General features: G+C 34.9%; 1 protein-coding gene and 1 pseudogene across 1 annotated transcript; both read left to right on the top strand.

Moving 5' to 3' along the window:
• The first annotated feature begins 907 nt into the window (after nucleotides 1-907).
• Nucleotides 908-1459, top strand: LOC141499735 (interferon alpha-16-like). The gene has a single exon (XM_074202410.1). The coding sequence runs from the start codon at nucleotides 908-910 to the stop codon at nucleotides 1457-1459; it is 552 nt and encodes a 183-aa protein (XP_074058511.1).
• Nucleotides 1460-12000: 10541 nt separating this feature from the next.
• LOC141499892 (interferon alpha-16-like) lies at nucleotides 12001-12546 on the top strand (annotated as a pseudogene).
• Nucleotides 12547-22382: the final 9836 nt, after the last annotated feature.

Below are 22382 nucleotides of genomic sequence, written 5' to 3'. Positions count from 1 at the left end.
TTTCCATAGGTTCTACCCCTCTAAATTTTGATTAGAGTCATAATTTTATAGTTTTTGGAGTTTTGGAAGGACAATTTCCCAGAAATTCCTACCTTTATGCCACCATCTTGGCTCTGCCCCTAAACTATTATCTTTTAAAAGCTTACAATATTGTTCAGGAAAGCCACAGGGTATTGCATAACTTTTTAAGAACATGACAGAGTTAACCTGAATAAGCTTTCCTATTTGGAAAGAATGAGGTAAGGGAAGGCAGACCAATGGTTAACTAGAAGATAGCAGTAGAGTGAAGTCAAGTAGGACTACAGAAAGGTTTAGGTGTAGTTGATGATGTGAGACAATCATTTATCGGATGACTAGGTCACAAGGTAGGACTTACAGGAATGAAAGGGCTAATAGGTTTATCAAAATATGATTTCTGGTATTAATAGTTGTAGAACAGGTAAAGAGGAGACCATGGAGTGAAGTGAAAAAGAGAATATTGTTAAAACCAAGGAAGATATGGGATAAGAAAGAACTAAACCCAAATGATACTAACAGAGGTAGTGGGAAGAGGACTGGAGTGAGAAATATTTCAAGGAGAAAAACTAATATTTTGTAAATGTCAATATGTGCCTTAAAAGGGAATGAGAAAAAATAAGAAAAATAGGAAGCCTCATCCGAAAGAGCTTAATCTCTAAACTCTCTTTAAGGGTAAATTTAGTTGCAGTTGCACAAATATTGTAAAGATAGGTTTGTCTAAAAATGAAAAAGGAAAGTAACTTAAAGAAAGTGGAAATTCCATTAAAGTAATGATATTTACATTCAGTACTATTTAAGTGAGAGAGAGTAGACCAGAGACCAGATACCAAAGACACTGAGAAACTGAACTCTCAGCTCAGTCAGAATCAAACCATCCATCAGCATCAACATGACCTCCTGGACCTTGTTGCCAGTTGCCCTTATGCTGCTCTGCTCCAGCTCCCTATGCTCTCTAGGATGTGACCTGACTGAAGGACTACAGGATGACTTCTCACTTCTGAACCAAATGAGTACATTTCCCCTGGTGCCATGTTGGAAGGACAGGATCCACTTCAACTTCCCAAAGGAAGCCATAGAAAGGAGCCAACTGCAGAGTGGGAATGCCATAGTCATTGTTCATGAGATACTCCAGCAGATCTTCACCATCTTCAGTCTGAAAACTGTTCCTGCTGCTTGGAATCAGACCCAGCTCATGCAACTGTTCATTGGACTGGATCAGCAGCTGCAACAGCTGGAGAAGTGTCTTGGGCAAGAGGGGGAGTGGGAAGAGCCTTTCTTGGAGAGTGAGAACCTCAGGTTGGCCTTGAAGAACTATTTCCAAAGAATAAACCAGTACCTTCAAGGAAAGGTGTATAGCCACTGTGCCTGGGAGATTGTGCGAGTAGAGATCAGGAGGGTCTTCCTGTTCATGAGTAAACTAACCAGAAAACTCAGAGACTGAGGAAGAAACAAAAAGACTTTCAGTTCTTCAAATTATTGACTGCTTCCTAAAATTAAGCAAACATTAGAAAGAATTATTTCTACACCAACTAAAAATCATTGGCATCCACTAAATGATTTTAACATAAGTTGCCATTCCTCTATTGAAAGGAGATTTGAATCCAGGGTATCATCATCTGCCTTCAATAGCTGAACAGTTTATAATTTGTAGACTTCTATTTATATATCTATCCTTTTATTTATACTATTTATTTTTATGTCAATATTTATATTTATTCTTCATAGAAGGGATATCTTTTAGTACTCATATTAAGCCTGTTGTGAATTCTTTTTTACATGAATACATTGATTTAAAGAAAATTATTTCATTAATAAAATCATTTAATTCATAAGACTCATGTGAAAATGTTCACTTAATCATCCCAGGGTTAAGAAAATATTCATGGCAAGAATGCAATTCAAGAAACTGAACTATTGATGTTGAAGGGGTTGTGCTACTTGGTGGATTTATATAGTTGTCAAATCTTATCAACACTGTGGCCTTAGATGGATTACGGAGATGTGTATCCTGTTCCACAATGCATGTGTCCCATAGGCAAGACATAACAGAGACAAAGCTGTGGAGCTTTGAAATGATGACAATTCCAGGAAAGAAATTATAATGATGGAATTCAAGGAATTAAATCTTCCATACCCTTTGACTGAGAAATTCCTTTATCATATTTATACCCCTAGGAAACCATTGATAAGAAGAATGGAGCCAAAATATTTTCAGGAACACTTTTAGTGTTTGGAAAGAATTAGAAGCAAAGTAGACTTCCTTGGACTGACAAATGACAAAAGTAGGACCATTTAGCTATAATGCAACCAACAACATTTCCAAGTAGTGTCCAAACCTACATTAAAAATATAATTGGTAAATCTTTAGCAAAATACCTAAAAATGTAATGTAACATAGATAATATTCACATGTGACTTTCTCAGGCAATATGTGGCCTTCAGAGTTCCTTCTGCTTAGAGCTAGATGACAGACAGGATAAGCTTGGAGTCAGGGAAATGTTAAAATCCCGACAGGGACATGTTCTAGTTAGGTGACCTTGGGCAAGTCCCTTCACTTCTTTCAATTTTATTTTCCTCATCTGTTAAATGGAGAAAATAATAGCACCTACCTTACTGATAGAACAGTAGAGGGTTCCTTTTTTGTGAGAATCAAATTATTTGACAACTCTCATTATTATCAATAACTACAATCATAATTATTCAAAACTTGCTACCACTTGGAGAGTTCTCATTACAGAGAACTGAAAGGGTCCAACAGAGAAATATCAAAGTAAATGAGAAAGTGGAAGTGAATAGTGAAGAGGAATGGTAGAATCATGAATTTGAAGGAAAAGGATTGGCCACACAGCTAGGTAATTATTGACTGTCTGAGGACTGATTTGAACTCAGGTATTCCTGACTCCAGGGCTGGTGCTCTATCCACTGCACCACCGAGCTGCCCCATAATGTCACTCTAGTTCAATATATTGGTTAATTTTCCTTACCTTTTTTCTTGTGTGTTGACTCTCTGGAAAGATGGTAAGAAGGATACAGTAGGAAATGTTACTTTTTAAAAAAAGAACAGAAATTCCATGAGAGCAGGTAATGTGTTTGCTATGTAAGTAGTAAACTCTGTTCTTTGCACAGTGTTCAACAAATGATTATGGATTAATAAATTCTTTTTCTAAGGCAAAACCATAATGACAGAGTAAAGGCAGCCTGGTAACTACCAAAATCCCCCCCCCAAACAACTTTCAACTGATGCTACAAATAGAATTCTGAAACAATACTATCAACAGAATGTAAAAATAAGAGAATTCCCACGTCAAGACAACCTAAGAGGGCAGAGGGCAGTCCCAAGTGGGAGCCACAGCAATACTAATGGTGATAGCAGCAGAAGCAGGTTCAGGAACTCTCAAATTTGAGATGGAAAGGTGATCAGAGGACTGTCAGAAAGAGTTGACATTGGGGGTGGCTAGGTTGCTCAGTGGATAGAGCACTAGCCCTGGAGTCAGGAGTACCTGAGTTCAAATCCAACCTCAGACATTTAATAATTACCTAGCTGTGTGGCCTTGGGCAAGCCACTTAAACCCATTGCCTTGCAAAAAAACCTAAAAAAAATGAGCTGACATTGGACCACTTTTCTAGGACTGGCTGCCACTTTACATCTTCAGTTCCTATGATCATGTTTCATATAATAGTTACAGGATAGAAAAGAGCAAAATCTTTTCATGCAGCAAGAATACTACTAGTTCAAATATCCCAAAGATCTCAAAGAAGCATCAAACATGACTGAAGACACTAAACAACAAATATCTTTGTATTCTCAAATTATAGCACACTGTGGAACTTAATGGAGAAACATTTCTTTTGATTGTCATAACAAGAAAAAATTCATATGTTTTGCAATTTTAAAAACTGTTCACATTTATATCTTTCCTAAATTTTCTGAATTACTTTACATTTCTTATTTTGCTTGATTATTAAAACTGCCTGCTTTATCCTCATTTATCAGTCAAGTAACTACAGACATATAAATTATATTAGAGGTTTAAAGCATATAGTTCAATTAAAATGCAAAATGTCAAAAATTTAATGAAATAAATTAAAAGATAGGAAAAATAGAGATGAAATAATGTATAGTTTTGGGCATCAATATGTAAGCCACTGATATTTGTCCTGCCTTCTCAAAGAAGACCATGACATCAGGGACATGATACCACGACAAGCCCACAAATTGGATTTGAGTGATGGATTGCTAGGCTAAGAAAAACAATGTCTCACAGGAAGTTTTGTCAGCTGTTTGTCTCTCTTTAAATCTTTAAATATTTTGCTCACTTTTTGTTGTTTTTGCTAGCATTTCAAAAATGTCAATTGTTAATTGTGTAAAGGGAACAGGTTGCTTTTACTTTTGAATTCACAAAAATGGTTTAGAATGTTCCTTCATTATATATAAAACTATCTTTAATTTTTTAATTGAATATTTAATTTTTTTCTAATTACATGTAAAAACAATGTTAGACATTTGTTTTCAAATTTCTTATATCCAAATTTCTCATTTCCTTTCTTTCATCCATTCTTATTGAGAAGGCAAATAATTTCTTGTAGCTTATACATGTGTAGTCATACAAAGCATATTTGTTTATTGGTCTTGTTGAGAAAGAAAATGGAAAACAAAATTTCCTCAAGAAAAAATTTTTTAAAAATATATTTCTCCTTTTCCCCAAGACAGCACTAAAGATGAAAGAGGAAACAGTTGCTCCCCCACCCTGCAAGGCAGAAGCAAAGTCTAATTCCTTGATGGTCAAGAATGTGGTGTTGAAATGTCCATAGCTACAAAAAGAAGATTCAAGTGTACCCTAGCTTTCCATACCCACTAAGTCTTTGAAGACCCAAATAGCCTTGAAAAAAGTGTCCCTTAAAGAAACAAACTTGATAACTACAACATTATTAAGTTTCCCTTTACCACTGAATCTGCTATGAAGAAGATTGAGACAATACTCTAGTCTTGATTGTATATGTCAAGGTCACACGCATGAGATCAAGCAGGCAGTAAAGAAAACATCGATGCAGCTAAGGTCAATACCCTGATCTGAGCAGATGGAATGAAGCAGGCCTATATCCTATTTAATCTAGACTGTGATGCTATAGATGCTGCCATCAAGATTGGAATCATTTAAACTGTGTACAGCTATATCTCCTCACCTATACTAAAAAGATTTGTAGTTAAAAACATTGCTTCCCCCAGCTTTTGTGATAAGAACTCAGATAATATCTTCTAGGGAAACTTTCGGAAAAGAAAAGTAACCGAACTGGATTTAATGTAACACCTCAAGATATGAACCAAAATGAGGTCAATATATGTATGAATTGGTCATAAAGGGTGACACCATAAGTAAATTAGGTGAGCAAGGAAAAGTCTACTTGTTAGATCTATGGGGAGGGGAAGAATTCATGCCCAAAGAAGAAATAGAAATCATGACAAAATGTAAAGCAGATAATTTTGATTATATTAAATAAAAAAGATTTTGCACAAGCAAAATCAATGCAACCAAGAATTGAAGGAAAGGAGAAAGCTGAGAAATAATCCTAATAGCAAATATCTCTGAAAAATGCTTCATTTCTCAAATATATATATATGTGTGTGTGTGTGTGTGTGTGTGTGTGTGTGTACACATATAAATGTATAAAATTGAGTCAGATTTGTAGGAATACAAGACATTCCTCAATTGTTGGATGGTCAAAGGATATGAACAGGCAGTTTTCTGAGGACAGCACATGTATATACAGTATCCAATTGGCTACCATTTTCAGAAGGAAAGAGACAACAGAATGAAGGAGAAAAATTTGGAACACAAAATCATTTATAAATGAATGCTAAATTTTATTGATATATAATTGTAGGAAAGAATGAAATACTATTTGGAAAGTAGTCAACATTTTACATTTTGATTCCATTAGATTTTCTTTGGAGATAGCATTTATCTTCATAAGTACTTTAGAATTGAGGGTGGAGCCAAAATGTCAGAGGAAAGGCAAGGATTGTCCCAAGTTCTCCCCCAAACTCTTCCAAATACCTTTATATATTGACTCTAAACAAATTAGAGAGTGGCAGATCACACTAAAAGATGTAGTGCAATAATTCTCCTGCCTAAAGTAACATAGAAGATTGGCTGGGAAAAGTCTGTTGCCCTAAGGTGAGAGAGGAGCGCAGTGCAGAGCTGACCAGGTCAGCACAAAATACCTGGGACTATCCAGGGAGAGGAAGCCAGGCCACTGGGTCAGTGGCAATATTGGGGATTTCCAGACCCCTCAGCCCAGAGACTGCCAAGAACATAAATTTAGCAGAAAAAAATCTATCTGACCATGGTGATAGTGGACCACAGTCCAGTGCTGGCCTCAGCACCAACTCCAACTGACCAGGAGCAGTATTTGGGAACCATTGCATTAGCAGTCAAGGCAAGTTCCCAGGTTCTCAGCCCACAGATTCTTGAGGATGCCATAAGGAGATTACAGGGGTCTCTTTGCTATCCCTGAGCTAAGATACTAAAGATTTCCTCATACTTTAATGTAGGTCACAGTCTAGGGTTGCAGTCCTAGGAGAAGAGAAGCATTATCACAACAGAGCCTGTTGCCACAGCAGAGCAGGGACCCTCCTCACAATTCCAGTGCAGAGAGAATTACTTGTGGTTACCCTCAGACCAGAAGACAGAACAGAAAAGGAGGAAAAAGACCTCTCCTTAGATCATACCATCTTAGAAGAACTGAAACATCAAAGACTACCAAAAATAGCTCTGAAAAGGGTTTCACCACAAAACCTAAAGCTGGAGATAATGTCCCTCCCATTATGGAAGCATAGTTCAACTTTTACATATAAAGTTAAAACTAAAGATATGACCTAACAACAAGAATTGAACCTGCCACACAGAAAGTTACTATGATGCTGGGGAAGATCAAACATCACGTAAGAAGAGAACAGAAATAAAACTGTTGTACCCAAAGTTTCAAAAGAAAGAAAATGTGATTTTAGACCATGAAAGAGCTTGGATTAAAAATCAAGTAAGAGAAGTAAAGGAAAAAAATATGATAGGAAATGCTATAAATTGAATAGACATCTTTAAAAGGGGAGTTGAAAATTTGGGAAAGGAAGCACAAAAAATGGAAGAAATTAACACCTGACAAATGACATATGCTAAATAGTAAAAGAAGCCCAAATTTCATGAAATTGGCAAAATCATAAGGGAGGTCCAAGAACTGAATGAAGAAAATCTTTCACTAAAAATTAGAATTGGGCAAGTGGAAGTTAATGATTCCTGGAGACATCAAGAAATAATGAAACAATATCAAGAGAATGAAAAGAATATGAGAAAATGTGAAATATTTCCTAGAAAGAACTAAGGAGCTACAGAACTAAATATAGGAAAGATAATCTGAGAATTATTTAACAGAGTCCTTCACCCAGTGACATCCTTCATAAACCTCTGAAATCTTCTTGTGAACAGCCATTCAACTTCCTTATAATTTGTGGTTTAAGAGCTGTGGAAGGTGTCACTGTAGTCACTGATCCAATCAGCTAGAAGCCTGCTGTGGATTTATGTTTTCATGGCCCAGTCTAGAGCAATATGTGTTAAAGAGGCCCCATTCTCCTCTCTCACTCTGGTGATACAGACCCTTCTCCCTCCAAGTTGTCCTAAGATGAGACATTATTTTTCCCCATGCTATTGTAGACTAGAGATTTGTTTTGTGACTCTATTTAGTGTTGTCTAAAGAGTGGGAGAGCTCAGACAGGCTCTTGTCTAATCTTGGATATCTTGACATCAATTCTACTTTTCAGTTTTTGATAGCTCTTTTACCTGTATGAAAAACCATCTAGTCCTAAACTTTGCAACACGTGGAACATAAAAAGTATTGCTTTTACAAAAACTCTTTTTTAATCTATAATATAACATATATTATAACTTTTGAAAAACTTGAAAGCACTATAAAAGTATTATTAAAATTGTATAATTATTATTTATTCATTAGATCATTAGTATTAGGTCCATTTTAACAGGTGAAGAAATGGAAGCTTTGTGAACCTTAGCAATTTACAGGTTGTAACTAATAATTGTCCTAAGAAGAATTGGATTTAAATCTTTTAAGTTCAAATCTAATATTCTAGATGATATACCATGGCTCTCAAGTAATAGCTCATATAATGGCAATCATATAATGATTACAATAAACTGTGGTAAGCTGGTAAATTTACACAACCAGTTCTCCAAAAACACGGCATGCTTTTAAATGTAAACTGCATGGGGTACGATTTTTATTTCCTTTCTTATATCTAGACAATCAACAAAACAAAAAAAGTCTTGATCTGTTTGCCTATATCTGAAGTATTCAGAAGCTTGAGGAAAATTTATGAAAATGAGCTGATATGAATAGTCTCCAGAATATCCTAGTTTGTGACACACTTCATATACATTATTTATTTGACTCCTCAATTCTGTGATAGGGAGAGACAGGTTTTACAATTCGAAAGTGCAAGAGATACAATTTACATTGAGCTCCTTATTTCTCCAACTCTAGTATTCTTTTCTCCCCATAGTTGGCAATAGGGAGCCATAGGAGAATTTGAATTAAGAGTGTCTATAGTAGAGCAAAGTAAAATGACTCAGTCGATTTTCAGGAGGATAGGCTGGACAGAGGATGACCTGAGCTCAGGAAAAAGAATTAGGAAAAAATGAGAATAGCATTAACAAGAAGAGATCAGGACTGGGATAGGATGGTCCTTGTGAAAGTTGAAACAAACCCATTGCAGGCACATTGGAGAGACACACAAAGAGCTGGCAAATGAACTACATGTAGAAGAAGAAGGGGAAGGGATTCATAAATGATTCCTCAATGAACCAGAGATGACACTGGTATCATTAACAATGTTAGAACAATGTCTGTCCTTTCTAGAATTTTTTCAAATGAATTAAGGTAGCAGACATAAAAGGGGGTAGCATTTCTCTTTGGGGTATTTAAAGCATTAGAATTCTGTTTTCTCTAAATCAAAAATTCCTCGAGGGTAAAAGGAATATGAAAATCAAAAGGAAAGTGAATTCATGTCAAGCATTGAAAAAACAGAAGTAGAGAACCATAGTTTCCTCTCTAGTCAATGAAGTAATTTGAACTGAGATAATTCCAGTGCAGTGAACTCATCATTTCGGGTTACTATCAAAATCAAACCTATAGGGCCATGATCAAAGTAAGTCCTGGCAAGTAAAAGAACTGTATCTGGGTGTATTCTGTGAACCTGGAGAATCCAGATAATTTACATAGACAACTGAACCATCACTAACTAAGGAAATGCCAAGTTAGTCTATTTGAGGGGACATCCCACAACCTCAATAGAACCCTGAGTTTCCCATGGTAGAACAAGTGTCAAAGGGATGAGTCCATGCCTTACTCTACTTCATAAAGAGAGTAAGAACTGAGTTCACAGTTGATTCCCTGAAAACATCTCACCAATCTAACTTTAAAGTAAACTTTTTTTCTCATTCTTGAGGCATAAATCTCAAAATAAGAGAATTTTAGAGCTTGAAGGAACTTTAGAAATAATTTCCGTTGATTCTTTGAATCCTCAAACTAAGGCATATTGCCAGGTGTTAATAGATTAAATTCAATAAACTCATGTAAATGTCATTGTCATTTTGCAATGCAGAAAAATTGTCTTTATAAAATTAGAGGCTCTACATGATAATACATATATATGTATATATATATATATATACATATATATGTATATCTTAACTGGTTAATTTGTATGCCAACATAAAATATAGTTCCTTTGATTTTCTATAAGGACAATGATGATTTCTTTTTTGCTTTTTCTGAAAGCACTTATCTTCTCGATGATCGTGATGTTGACCTTTAACTATGCAATCTCTTCTATGAGTACAAGCATTTGTGTTAACACAAGTTTATGTTCACATAATCCTGAAAGCCAGCTGTCCCCAGGGGCATGGACCTCTTCTCATGGACCAGGATGTTGTATATGGAGACAAAGCATTATCTTAGTAAATGACTCCCCATGGCACAAACTTTTCTTAGAATAAACCTTTTGGAAACTGACTTCCTTGAGGCAATGCTATTTAATCATTAGATTAGGAAGAGATTACAAGATGATTCAAAGTATGAGAACACAGTTTAATTTTTACCTATTGGGCAAGAGCCTAGAGGATGATGGTGAAGGGTTGAAGAGTGACCACTTTAAGGATTAGTAAAGTAAAATTCTGCTGTGCTTGATCTAATATCTCATTACTCTTCCAATACTTCAATGGGTCTGAAGAAGGTCATTTGACCCCATTGGTAATTTATGATTTGAAGGGCATTTATCATCTTATATTCTTATAATTGAGGACAATACATCTTGAGGAGTGTCATCAGGGAGGGATATTTTCTTCTGTAATTTTAGATGTGCACAATGTAGTTGGCAGAGTTTTATAGCAATGCAACCGTTGTGGAGAGTAATTTGGAACCATACACAAAGAACTATTAAACCATGCATATCCTTTGATGCAGAAATATGAATGCTAGATCTATATCATAAAGAGATCAAATAAAATGGTGAAAGTCTTGTACAGAAGTATTCACTTTCTATGCAGTATGCAACTCTCTTTATGGTGGTTAAGAATTGGAAACTCAGGACATGCCCATTAGTTGAGAAATGGCTCATCAAACTGTGGTATATGGTTGTAATTGAATGTTATTGTGCTATAAGGAATGTTGATCAGGATAATTACAGAAATACTTGGAAAGACTTACTTAAACTAAAGCAAAGGGAAGTGAGCTGAACCAGAAGAAGAGTGAATATAGGAATGTTATACAATGAAGAATCATAGATAATTTAGGGCTTCTCAATAATACAGTTATTCAAATCAACTCTACCATGCTTTCTTCCACCAGAGAAAGAACTGATATTGTCTGAATATATATTCAAGCATACTTTCTTTCATTATTTTTAGTTTTTCTTTTACAAAATGACTAATATCAAAATGGTTAATATGATTTCACAAGTATAATCAAGATCAAACAGCTTACTACATCAGAGGGGAGCAAAGGGAGGATGGGAGGAAAAATGGAACTAATATGGATCTGAAAACAAAGAGAAACCAATATCTAAATTGTTTTAATATTTAATCAGAGACCAAATAAAATGTCAATTTTTAAAAAGTTAAAAGTATTTTCAGGAAAGTCATAGTAGAATAGATAAGTATAACTTTTTAAGAACATGACAGATCTAACCTGAATAAGCTCTCAAATTTGGAAAGAATGACGTAAGAGAGGGCAGACCACAGAGGTTATACACATGTCTAACTAGAAGATAGCACAGAAGAATCAAGTATGGCTGAAGGAAGGCTAAGATGTAATAGATGTTGTGAGACAAGCATTTATCCAGAGGACTAGATCACAGGGTGAGAACTGTAGGAATGAAAGGGCTAATTTCAAAAAAATATGACTTCTGTTCTGAATAGTTGTAGAATAGGCAAAGATGAGAGCACAGAATGAGGTGCAAAAAGGAATATCATTGAAACCAAAGGAACACAAGAGGTAAGGAAGACCTAAATACAGATAATGACAATGGGGGTAGTGGGAAGAGGACTTGAGTGAGAAATACTTCAGGAATAAAATTGGTAGCAATTAGTAAATGACTATATGTGCCTTGCAGTGGAATGGGGAAAAAATAAGTAAAATAGGATGCCTCATCTCAAAGAACTTAATTTGCAAGCTCTCTTTAAATATAAATTTGGCTGCGGTTCCACAAATATTTTAAAAATTTGGATTGTTTTAAGATTAAAAAGGAAAGTAGCATAAAGAAAGTGACAAGTGAAGAGAAATTCTGTTTTAACTGATGAAAATTAAATTCAGCACTATTTAAGAGAGAGTAGCCCAGAGGCAGTTACATAAGACACTGAGACAAAGACTCACTGATCTCCCAGCTCAGCCAGACCCAAGACATCCATCAGCATCACCATGACTTTTTAGGTCTTGTTTCCACTTGCCCTGGTGCTGCTCTGCTCCAGCTCACTCTGCTCTGTGAGTTGTGACTTGACTTAGGGACTGCAGGAAGACTTCTCACTCCTGAACCAAATGAGTTCATCTCCCCTGTTGTCATGTTGAAAGGACTAAACCAGGTTTAACTTCCCAAAGGAAACCATGGAATACAGTCAACTCCAGAGGTGGAATGCCACAGACATTGTTCATGAGGTGCTCCAGCAGATCTTCACCATCTTCAGTCTAAAAGCTGTTGCTGCTGCTTGGAATCAGACCCAGCTCATGCAACTGTTCATTGGACTGGATCAGGAGTTGCAACACCTGGAGAAGTGTCTTGGATAAGGTGGGGAGTGGGAACAGCCTTTCTTGGAGAGTGAGAACCTCAGGCTATCCTTGAAGAGCTACTTCCAAGGAATAAGCCAGTACCTGTAGGGAAAAAAGTATAGCCACTGTGCCTGGGAGATTGTGCAAGTAGAGATCAGGAGGGTCTTTCTGTACCTGACTAAACTAACAAGAAAACTCTGAGACTGAGGAAGAAAAAAAAAGATTTTCAGTTCTGCTAAGTTTTGACTACTTCCTAAAATTTAGCAACCATTAGACAGAATTATTTCTACAACATGTAAATATCATCTGTTTTCAAACAATAATTTTAACATAATATAAGCTGCTATTCCTCTAATGAAAGGAGTTTTGAGTCCAGGGAATCATCATCTGTGTTCATAAATTGAAAGTTTTATAATTCAGAGCTTTCTATTTTTGTATTTTTCTATTCATTTTATCTATTGTTATGTTAATATTTATATTTATTCTTCATAGAAGCAACATATTCTAGTACTTATACTGTGAATTTTTATATTTCCCATATAAAATTCATTCTTTTAAGGAAAACTATTTTATTAATAAAACCATTTTGTTAATAAGCCTCATGTGAAAATTTTGATTTATACTCATGAGTTCCGAAAAGATTCATTGCAAGAATGCAATTCAAGATCTTAAACCACCTATGTTACTCAGTGGATTTATATAGTTCCAAAACACTCTGTGCCCACAAATGAGTTACAATCTAAATTGCAAAATACAACCTATTCCAAAATATATTTGTCTCTAGGCCAGAAATAATACAAATAAAGCTGTGGAGCTTTGAAACAATAAGGCAATTCCAGGAAAGAAATTATAATGATTCAAATAAAGGAACTAAAATTTTCATGCCCTTAGGTGAGATATTCCATTACTAATTTTATACCCTAAGGAAGTCATTGACAGTAAGAAAGTCTCCAGTTAATCCAAATATATACAGGAATACTTTTAGAAATAGAAAAGAATTGGAAACAAAAATAGGCTGTCATGGATTGAGAAAGGGCAAAACCAGGACCAATGGCTACAATGCAGGAAGCAACAGTCCCAAGTGCTGCCGGAATTATATTAAACTATATTTAATAAAATACATAACAATGTAATAGAACATAGATAATGTCTATATGTGATTTTCTAAGTCAGTATGTGACCTGCAGACATCTTTATTTTCAGTTAGATGGCATACTAGTTAAAGCTGGGGTCAGGAAGATCTTCAAAAAGGGCCTCTGACAGAGGCCCTTCCTAGATAGAACACCAAGGAAAAGTCCCTTTAGTTCTTTCAACTTGTTTTTCCTCAACTATAAAGCAGAGAAAATAATAGCACCTTCCTTACAGGGTTTTTGCTATGAGAATCAAATTCATTGATATTTGAAAAGTGAAAAGTGTTTTATACATAGCAACTCTCAAGATTATTAATAATTACAATTAAAATTATTCAACAATTATTCCCACATAGAGTCTTCTCCTTATGGAGAATTTACCAGGTCTAATACAAAAATATCAAAGCAAATGAGAATGTGGAAGTGAATAGTGAATGGGAATGTAGCTTAGACATTTAGAATCATGGATAGAAAGAAAAAAGATGGCAGGATGTATTTGTAGCACACATTATATGAGAGAAGAAAATTCCATAGTTCATATCCTTCAATAAATCAATCACTTTCAGTCTTTCCAGGTAATGTGATTGGTATTTATTTATTCCATTTATCTTTTAATGGTACCATTTTTTTGGTCAGGCATACTTTTTTTTAGCTCAGCCCTATATTTTGATATATTCATGAAGTCATGAAAGCTTATATTTTTTGTCTATTGTCCACTGATGGAAACTTGCCCCATTGCTATGTTGATTCTTTTTTGATCTTTTCTGGCAGAGTTTGGGGTAAGCAGAGCATAGGGAGCAGAGAAAAGGAAAAGACTTATATTTCCTGCTATTTAACATTAAGGGTTTCTCTATTTCTCATTTGACCTTAGAAATCTTGGTGTAATGACATCAAAAGATTGAGTACCAAGAAACCTCAGCTAAAATTCTATCTCATTGAATATCTGTCTCAGTGAAATTTGCCTTGGCATCTCATTGTTTCAGTTTCCTAATCTTCAGAGAGAGGGGAATAGTTTTGGTAAATTGCAAAGTCTCTTCTGTCTAGAAAGTTTTTAATATCTGGATTGTATAAATGTGTTTTATGAGGATGTTACTTTCACAGCAATGATCATATATATGCACTTATCTTTTCTATGGAGACCAGACTTTCATCTGGGGCTTCCTTCATCCAGTGGGAGAAGTCCTGCTCATAGCTTTCTCCAAAATCCCAAGACAATAATGCTTTTCTCTCAAATGATCTTATTACATTTTCCATTCTGCACCTGGGACTGTCACTGGGTCATAAATTGACAGTTCTTTTCTCTCCCTGGAACTATGCTTCCTTGTTGTTTTTCAAAGAAAAGAGATAGATTAAAATTTCCAAAACTTTGCACTTGGAATTATGCATGATACCACCAGGCTTGGACATGTCATTTTACAGATGAAGAATCTGAGGCTTACAGAGGTTTATGATCTTAATGACAGTAAAATGTGATAACTACAGAGAAGTTTGGAAAGATGCATGATTCAAGTAAATTTCACAGAAAAATGAAAAACAATATCCTCACCTATGATTTACAAGAAAAATGAAAAACAAAACAACTCCAATTACTTACAATATAAAAAGAAAGAAAAAATTACACTTCCATCTTGACTATCAAAACTGAATGTTAAAAAATTGATGTAACCAAATTTGAACTCAAAAAATAGATAGGAAAAGGAATACCCCCCCAATTCATTGCAGAAATGCGAAGCCATTGGTAGTGTACTTTGCACATAATGTCACTATTTCAATACCTTGGTTTATTTTGCTGACCTTTTCTTCTTCTTTTCTTCTAAGTGCTCTCTGGAAAGATGATAAAAAGGATACAGTGTGAAATGCAGGCACTGTTAAAAGTCAAGTTTTTTTTTTAAGAATGGAATTTCCATTAGAGCAGGGATTATCTTTGCTTTGTAAGTAGCAAGCTCTTTGTTCAGTGTTCAACATTTGATAATTGACTAATATTATTGCATTTTTCTGAGGCAAAGACAAAATGAATAAAGACAGCATGATAACTCCCAACATTAACCCCCAAGCAACTTTGAACTATGGCTATAAATGGAATTCTAAATCAGTACAACAAAAGAATCTAGAAATAAGAATACTCCCATTTCCAGACAATTTAGCAGAGATGAGCTCAAAGTGTGAGTCACAGCAAGAATAACAAAAACCTTGAAAGTTACAGAAGCAGCAGCTGCAACAACTTCAGGAGCTCTCGATTCATTGATGGGAAGGTGATCAGGTGACTACTCAAAAAGAGTTTGCACTGGACCGTTTTGTTCGGACTGGCTGCCACTTTACCTCCCCACTGCCTGTAACCAAGTTCCATATCCCAGTTGTATTGCAGAGAGAAGCTTATCCTAATATCAAACAAGTATTCTACTAGGCCTATATCCCAAAGAGATCAGAGTCAGACATCACTGAAGCCACTTGAACAATAAAAATGGCTTTGTATCCTCAAAGCAGAGCACACCGTTGAACCTAATAGAGTTGATTTCTTTCTATTGCCATAAAAAAGAATAAAACCCCACATTTTTGAAGTAATTATAACCCACATTTATATCTTCACTAAAGGTTTCTTAAGTACCATGCATTTATTATCTTATTTAATTCTTCAAAACCACCTCATTTATGCTCATTTATCAGTCAGTCAACTAGAGGCTCAGATGAGTTATATCAGAAGTACAAAACATGTAGGTATATTATAATATAAAATATTTTATATTTAATACAATAAATAAAATATCAGTAAATTAGAGTAATATAACATGATGTTGTTGAAGTCAATAAGTAGCCCACTGTGATCCTGAGGTAAAGTTTAGTAGTTTGTTTCTTTTTTCCATTTGATATCATTGAATTAAATAACTTGCCCAGGTCATGCTGCTAATAAGTTTCCAAGTTGAGAATCAAAGTCACATCATCCTGATTTTATTAATTTTGTCCTATTTTCAGTGTGCAGGTATTTACATCTGGATGAACAAAGGAAAATTTAAGTTCCAGAAACAGACTCAGGAAAACAAAGTCCCACAGGAAACTTCGTGAACTTTTTACCTCACTTTAGTTCTTGAAATATATTGCTCACATCTTGTGTTCTTACTATCATTTCAAAAATTATGTCAAATAATAAGTAATTGTGTAAAGGGAAGAGCTTGGCTATACTTTGGCTTTTATGGAAATGGTATCAAGTGTTTCTTCATTCTATATAAAGTCGTCTTTATTTTCTTTAATTAAATGTTTTATTTTTTTCCAAATTACATGGGAAAATAATGTTAATCATTTGTTTTCAGTTTTCTAAATTCCAAATGATCTCCTTTCCTCACTTTCATCCATTCTGGTTGAGAAGGCAAAGACTTTCATATAGGTTATATGTATGCATTCATACAAAACATATTTGCTTATTAGTCATGTTATTAAAATAAACAGAACCAAAAAAATTCACAAGAAAAAAAGAAAAAAAGTTTTTCTTTAACACATGCTTTCCTTTTCTCCCAAAATGGCACTGACGGCAAAAAAGAAAGCAGTTGTTCTTGCAACCCCCAAGATGAAAGCAAAGCCAAGCCTTGAAAGCCAAGAAGGTGGAATGAAGGATGCCCATAGCTACAAAAATGAAGATGTGAACCTCCCCTACTTTATATGACTTGTGGAGGTTTTTAAGGCATCTTAAAGAGTCTTGGAAAAGTGATCTTTGGAGAAGCAAGCTTGAGTAATTATGCCATCATAAACTTTCCCATATCCACTGAATCACTTTTGAACTAGATTGAGGACAACACACCCAAATCTTGATTATAAGGTCAAGGATGCAAGCATCAGATCAAGCAGACAGTAAAAAAGACATTGATGCATCTAAGGTCAATACATAGATATGACGTGATTGGAAAGAGGTAGATTTATGTCCAATTTACTCCAGGTTATGATGTTTTAGATGTTACCAACAAGAGGAATCATCTAACCTGGGTGCAGCTATATGACTCCACCTGGAAAAAAAGTTTTCTAGTTTAAAAAAATGCTTCCGTCAACTTTTGTGACAAGAACTCCAGCAAGAACTGTTGGAAAAACTGGAAAAGAAAACTAGGTTTAATCGAACACCTCACACCGTGTACTAAAAAAATGAGGTCAAAATATGTGCAAGATTTAGACATAAACAGTGATTCCATAAGCAGATTTGATAAGAAAGGATTGAACCACCTGTCAGATCTATGGGGAAGGGAAGAATTCAAAGAAGAGATGCAAAGCATGAAAAATGTAAAACAGATTAATTTGATTATATTAAACTAAAATGCTTTTACACAAACAAAACCATTGCAATCAAGATAGTAAGGAAAATAGAAAGCTGGAAAGTAATCCTAATAGCAAGAGTCTCTGATTAAGCCTTTTTTTCTCAACTATATAGAAAACTGATACAAATTTATAAGCATACAAGACATTTCCCAATTGATAAATGGTCAAATGATATGAACAGGCAGTTTTCAGTTGACAACACATGTATAGGCTATATTCAGCTATAAATACTACTTTCAGAATGGAGGACAGGAAGGAATGAGAGAAAAATTTGGATCTCAATATCCTGTAAAAATTAAGGTTAAACTTTTATTATATGAAATTATTAAAAAAGAAAATAATATTTTAAAAGATGGAATCAATCTACATTTTACTCCATGATTTTTTCCCTCTGGAGATAGATAGCATTTTTATCATAAATACTTTGGAATTGGGGTTGGAGCCAAGATGTCAGAAAAAGGCAGGGATTTGCCCAAGTTCTCACCCAAACTGCTCCAAATATCTTTAAATAAAGTCTCCAAAAAAATTTGAGAGTGGCATAACCCACAAAATGATGAAGTGGAATAATTTTCCATTCCAACACAACTTGAAAGATTGGATGGAAAAGGTCTGTTGCCCTGAGGTGAGAAAGGAGCATAATACAGGGAAGACCAGGCCAGCACCAAATACCTCAGCCATCCAGGGGCAGGAAACTAATTCTGGTATGCTAGTGCAATTGTGACCTGAATCTGTTTGGGAACATTCAATAAATTGTTTCACCACTGTCAGTCAAGTATACCTCTGTAGTCTCATTGTGACTTATCTTCCTCTCTTCTTACAATCTGTGGGCTGAAGCTGTGGAAGACCTTCTGGGGATTTGTTGCTTCATGGTCCAGGCTAGAGCAGCTTGTGCAAGAGAGGCCCTGTTCTCTCTCACTCTGAGGACACAGACCCTTCCTTCCTGCTCTTCTAAGTTTTCCTGAGATGAGTCATTGCTTCATCCCATGCTTTTGTGGGTGCTGCTACTCCAGAATTTTGTTAGAGGCTCTACTTAAGGTTGTCTGAGGAGTGGAAGAGTTCAGAAAAGTCTAAAATCTAAAAATTATCTTATATTTTTCTTTATTATTTTATGACTTCTTTTTGGATGATTTTTGGCACAATTGTCTTTTTTAACTCTGTTAGTTTAATATATATTCATTTTCTTAGTTTTTTCAATAAAATTGCTTAGTTCTATTTATGAATTCTATAGATTTTTTATTTAAATATGACAATTTTCTTGAATATTGTAGATTTTATTTTCTGTACTGTTCGGGTTTCTTTATTGCATTTAAAAATATGCATTCAGTTCATTTTTTTCATTATATTCTGCAAATGTTTAAGAAATGTTTTTGCTATAAAATATATTCTCTGAGCACTCTTTTAGAAAAATAAAAATATGTTCATGTGTTATTGCATCATTCTTATTGTTTTCATTTCTGTTCCCTTTGTTGATTACTATTTGTGTAAATTATTTTTTACAAAAAACATGAACTCCTTTTCTGACCCCAAAATCTCAATCAATAAACACTCTTTAAAAGTAAATTTGGTTGCAATGCTAGAATTTTAAGTAGGAAGGAATTTTAATGACTATGGTCAATGAAGATATTGATACTTCTATCAATAAGTATACAAATGGGAATACAAAGGAAGAGGAGAAAAATGAAGGCTAGAGTGTTAGAATATAAAGGATGTGGAAAGAAATGTAAGGTAAGGCTGAATACATAGGAGGATTAGGAGCTATACAGGACCTTGCTTCCATGAATTTGATGTTTGAAAAATAGTTAATCCCTTTTGAGAAACTCTTTAAAATTTGAAAAAAAAGCTTATAAAGATTGAAAAAATTTAAGTACTATATATACGTATTATTAAAATTGTGAAATTATTATTTATTTCATAATGTAGTTAGAATAAATATTAATAGGTCTATTTTAATAGGGGAAGGCATGCAAGCCATAGCAATTTACTCTGGTTATAGCTAGCATTGTTTCATTTCGAATTGGATTCAAATCTTTTAGGTCCAAATCAAGCATTCTAGATGATATGCCACAGTGACTCTCATGTAATGGTTTATATAATGGCACTCATATAACAACTTGCAATAAACTGTAGTAAGCAGAAAAATGGAAACAACCAGCTCTCCCCAAAATTCATGATATTTTAAAATTTAAACAGCATTAACCACGTATCTCTTTAGTAAATCTAGATAATTAAAAAAGCAATGAAACAAGCCATGATCTATAATTTTATCTCTGAAACATTCATAACGATGATGAAAATTTATGAAAATTGAATGCATGAGCAGTATTCTGAATATCTTGGTTTGTGAAGTTCTTTATATACATTATTTAGTAGAGTCTTCAACTCTGTGACAGGGAGAGATAGCTGTTGTGTTTTGCAAGTTCAAGAGCTAGGATTTACACCTGGGCTATCTATCTCCAAATAATATTATTTCTCCCAGAGTTTGACTATAGGGAGCCCACAGGGAAGCATATAAGTAAGAAAGTCTAGATTAGAGCAGTATAATATAATTCAATCCATTTTCAAGAGAAAAGATTGGACAGAGAATAACCTGGGCTCAGGAAGAGAATATAGGAAACAATTAGAATAGCTTTAGCAAGAAGGGATCCAGACTTGAATAGGAAGTTATTGTGGAAGGTGAGAGAAACTCCTTGCTGGCACATTGCAGAGGCCCTCAAAGATCTGGAGAATGAACTACAGAAAGAGGGTGACAGAGAAAGGAATTACAAATGATTCCAAAATGAACCAAGGATGATAATGATACCATTAACAAAAAACAGAACAACTTCTGTCCTTTCTTGAGGATTTTCAAATTAATTAAAATAATAGACATAAAAGTGTGGAATTTCTCTATGAGGTTTCGAAAGCAACAGAATTTTATTTTCTATAGATCAAAAATACCCTCAAGGGTAAAAGGGTTGTGAAAAAACAAAAGGAATGGGAACCCACTGCAAACATTGCAATCAGAAATAAAGTGGTTTCCTCTCTTGGCAATGAAGAATATTTAGCTGATGTAACCCCAGTGCAGTGAGCTCAGCAATGTGGGGTAAAAGCAAAACTAAACAAAATGGACATGGTGTAAGAAAATCCTGGCAAGTAAACGAGCTCTATCTGGGGGCTGGATCACTAGCAGGGGGAATTTGTTGAATCTGAAAGATCCAGAAGATTCACACACACACCTGCACTATCACTAACTAGGGAAATGCCAAGTTAGGTTTTTTCTATGGCTACCCCACAGTAGCAATAGAATTAGAGTGTCTTCTGGTAAAGCAAGTATCTAAGGGGATTCCAAAGGGGAATCCAAGAGTCTCTGCTTTACTCTGCCTCATGATGAAAATTAGAACTGAGCTCATAATTGACTCCCTGGAAATGGAGTCTTCCCAATCTAACTTCACAGGAATGAGAAAGTTAGAGCAAAGAGAAACTTTAGAAATAATTTCTATGGAATCTTTGAATCCTCAAACGTGGGCAAATTTTGATGTGTGAATAGATTTAATTCAATGATTTCAGCTAAATGTGTTTATATTTTTGCAATTCCATTAAATGTTCTTTATGAATCTGGAGGCTCTACAGATTGCTTTCATTGGTTAGTTTTTATGCTGCTTTAAAGGATAGAGACTTTGTTTTTCTGTAAGGACAATGATACTGTTTATTTTTGCTTTGTTTAAAAGCACTTGTCTTCTAGATGATTGTGTTCTTCCTCTTTAAAACTGCAATCTCATCTATGAGTCCATGCATTTGAGACAACACAGGCTCATCCTCACACCTCCTGCCAGCCAGCAATCTTCAGGAGCATAGCTGCCCCTTCTCATTGACCGGAATGTTGTGTATGGAGACAACTCATTCTCTTAGAAAAGGGGTCCACTGTGGCACCAACTATTCACAGAATAACCCTATTGCAAACTGAATTACCTTCCCTGTGGTAATGCTATTTAATCACTAGTTGGGCCAGGGATTTGAAGATGATTGAAAGCATGAGAACACACTTTAATTTCTAATTACTGTGCAAGAACCTAGAGGATGAGGTTAAGAGTTGAAGAGAAACCAGTTATAGAATGAGTAATCTCTGGGGTTCATTGATAAGGATTTTGCCTTGTCAGAATGCTTCCCTATTTTTTCTATATGAATTCTACAGTAATGGATCTATATATAGCACCTAATTCCTCTTGGAATTAAGATCTGGAAAAGAAAACATATTCTCATTGTTAAGTGATTACAAAACACTCATTTAGGATCTTATTTTCTAATGACAAGGAGACAATATATCTAGGGAAGTGTCACCAGGGAGGAGCATTGTCTTATGAAATGTTAGAAGTGAGTAATATACTGTTTGTTGAGTTGTAATCTTATCCACCCATTCTGGAAAGCAATTTGGAACTATGCCCAAAGAGGTATAAAGCTATCTATATTCTTCGAAGCAGTGATACTGCTGCTAGATCTAAATCCTAAATAGATTTAAAAAGGGGGAAAGACTTACATTTACAGAATTATTCATTTGTGACTCATTTTGTGGTGGCTAAGAACTGGAAACTGAGAGTATGCCCATCAACAGAGAAAAGACACATCAAGCTGTAG

The sequence above is a fragment of the Macrotis lagotis genome, chromosome X (genome assembly GCF_037893015.1).
Source record: "Macrotis lagotis isolate mMagLag1 chromosome X, bilby.v1.9.chrom.fasta, whole genome shotgun sequence".
Lineage (NCBI taxonomy): Eukaryota > Metazoa > Chordata > Mammalia > Peramelemorphia > Peramelidae > Macrotis > Macrotis lagotis.
Note: the sequence above shows the minus strand (reverse complement) of the source record. Positions and strands in the feature narration are given on the sequence as shown.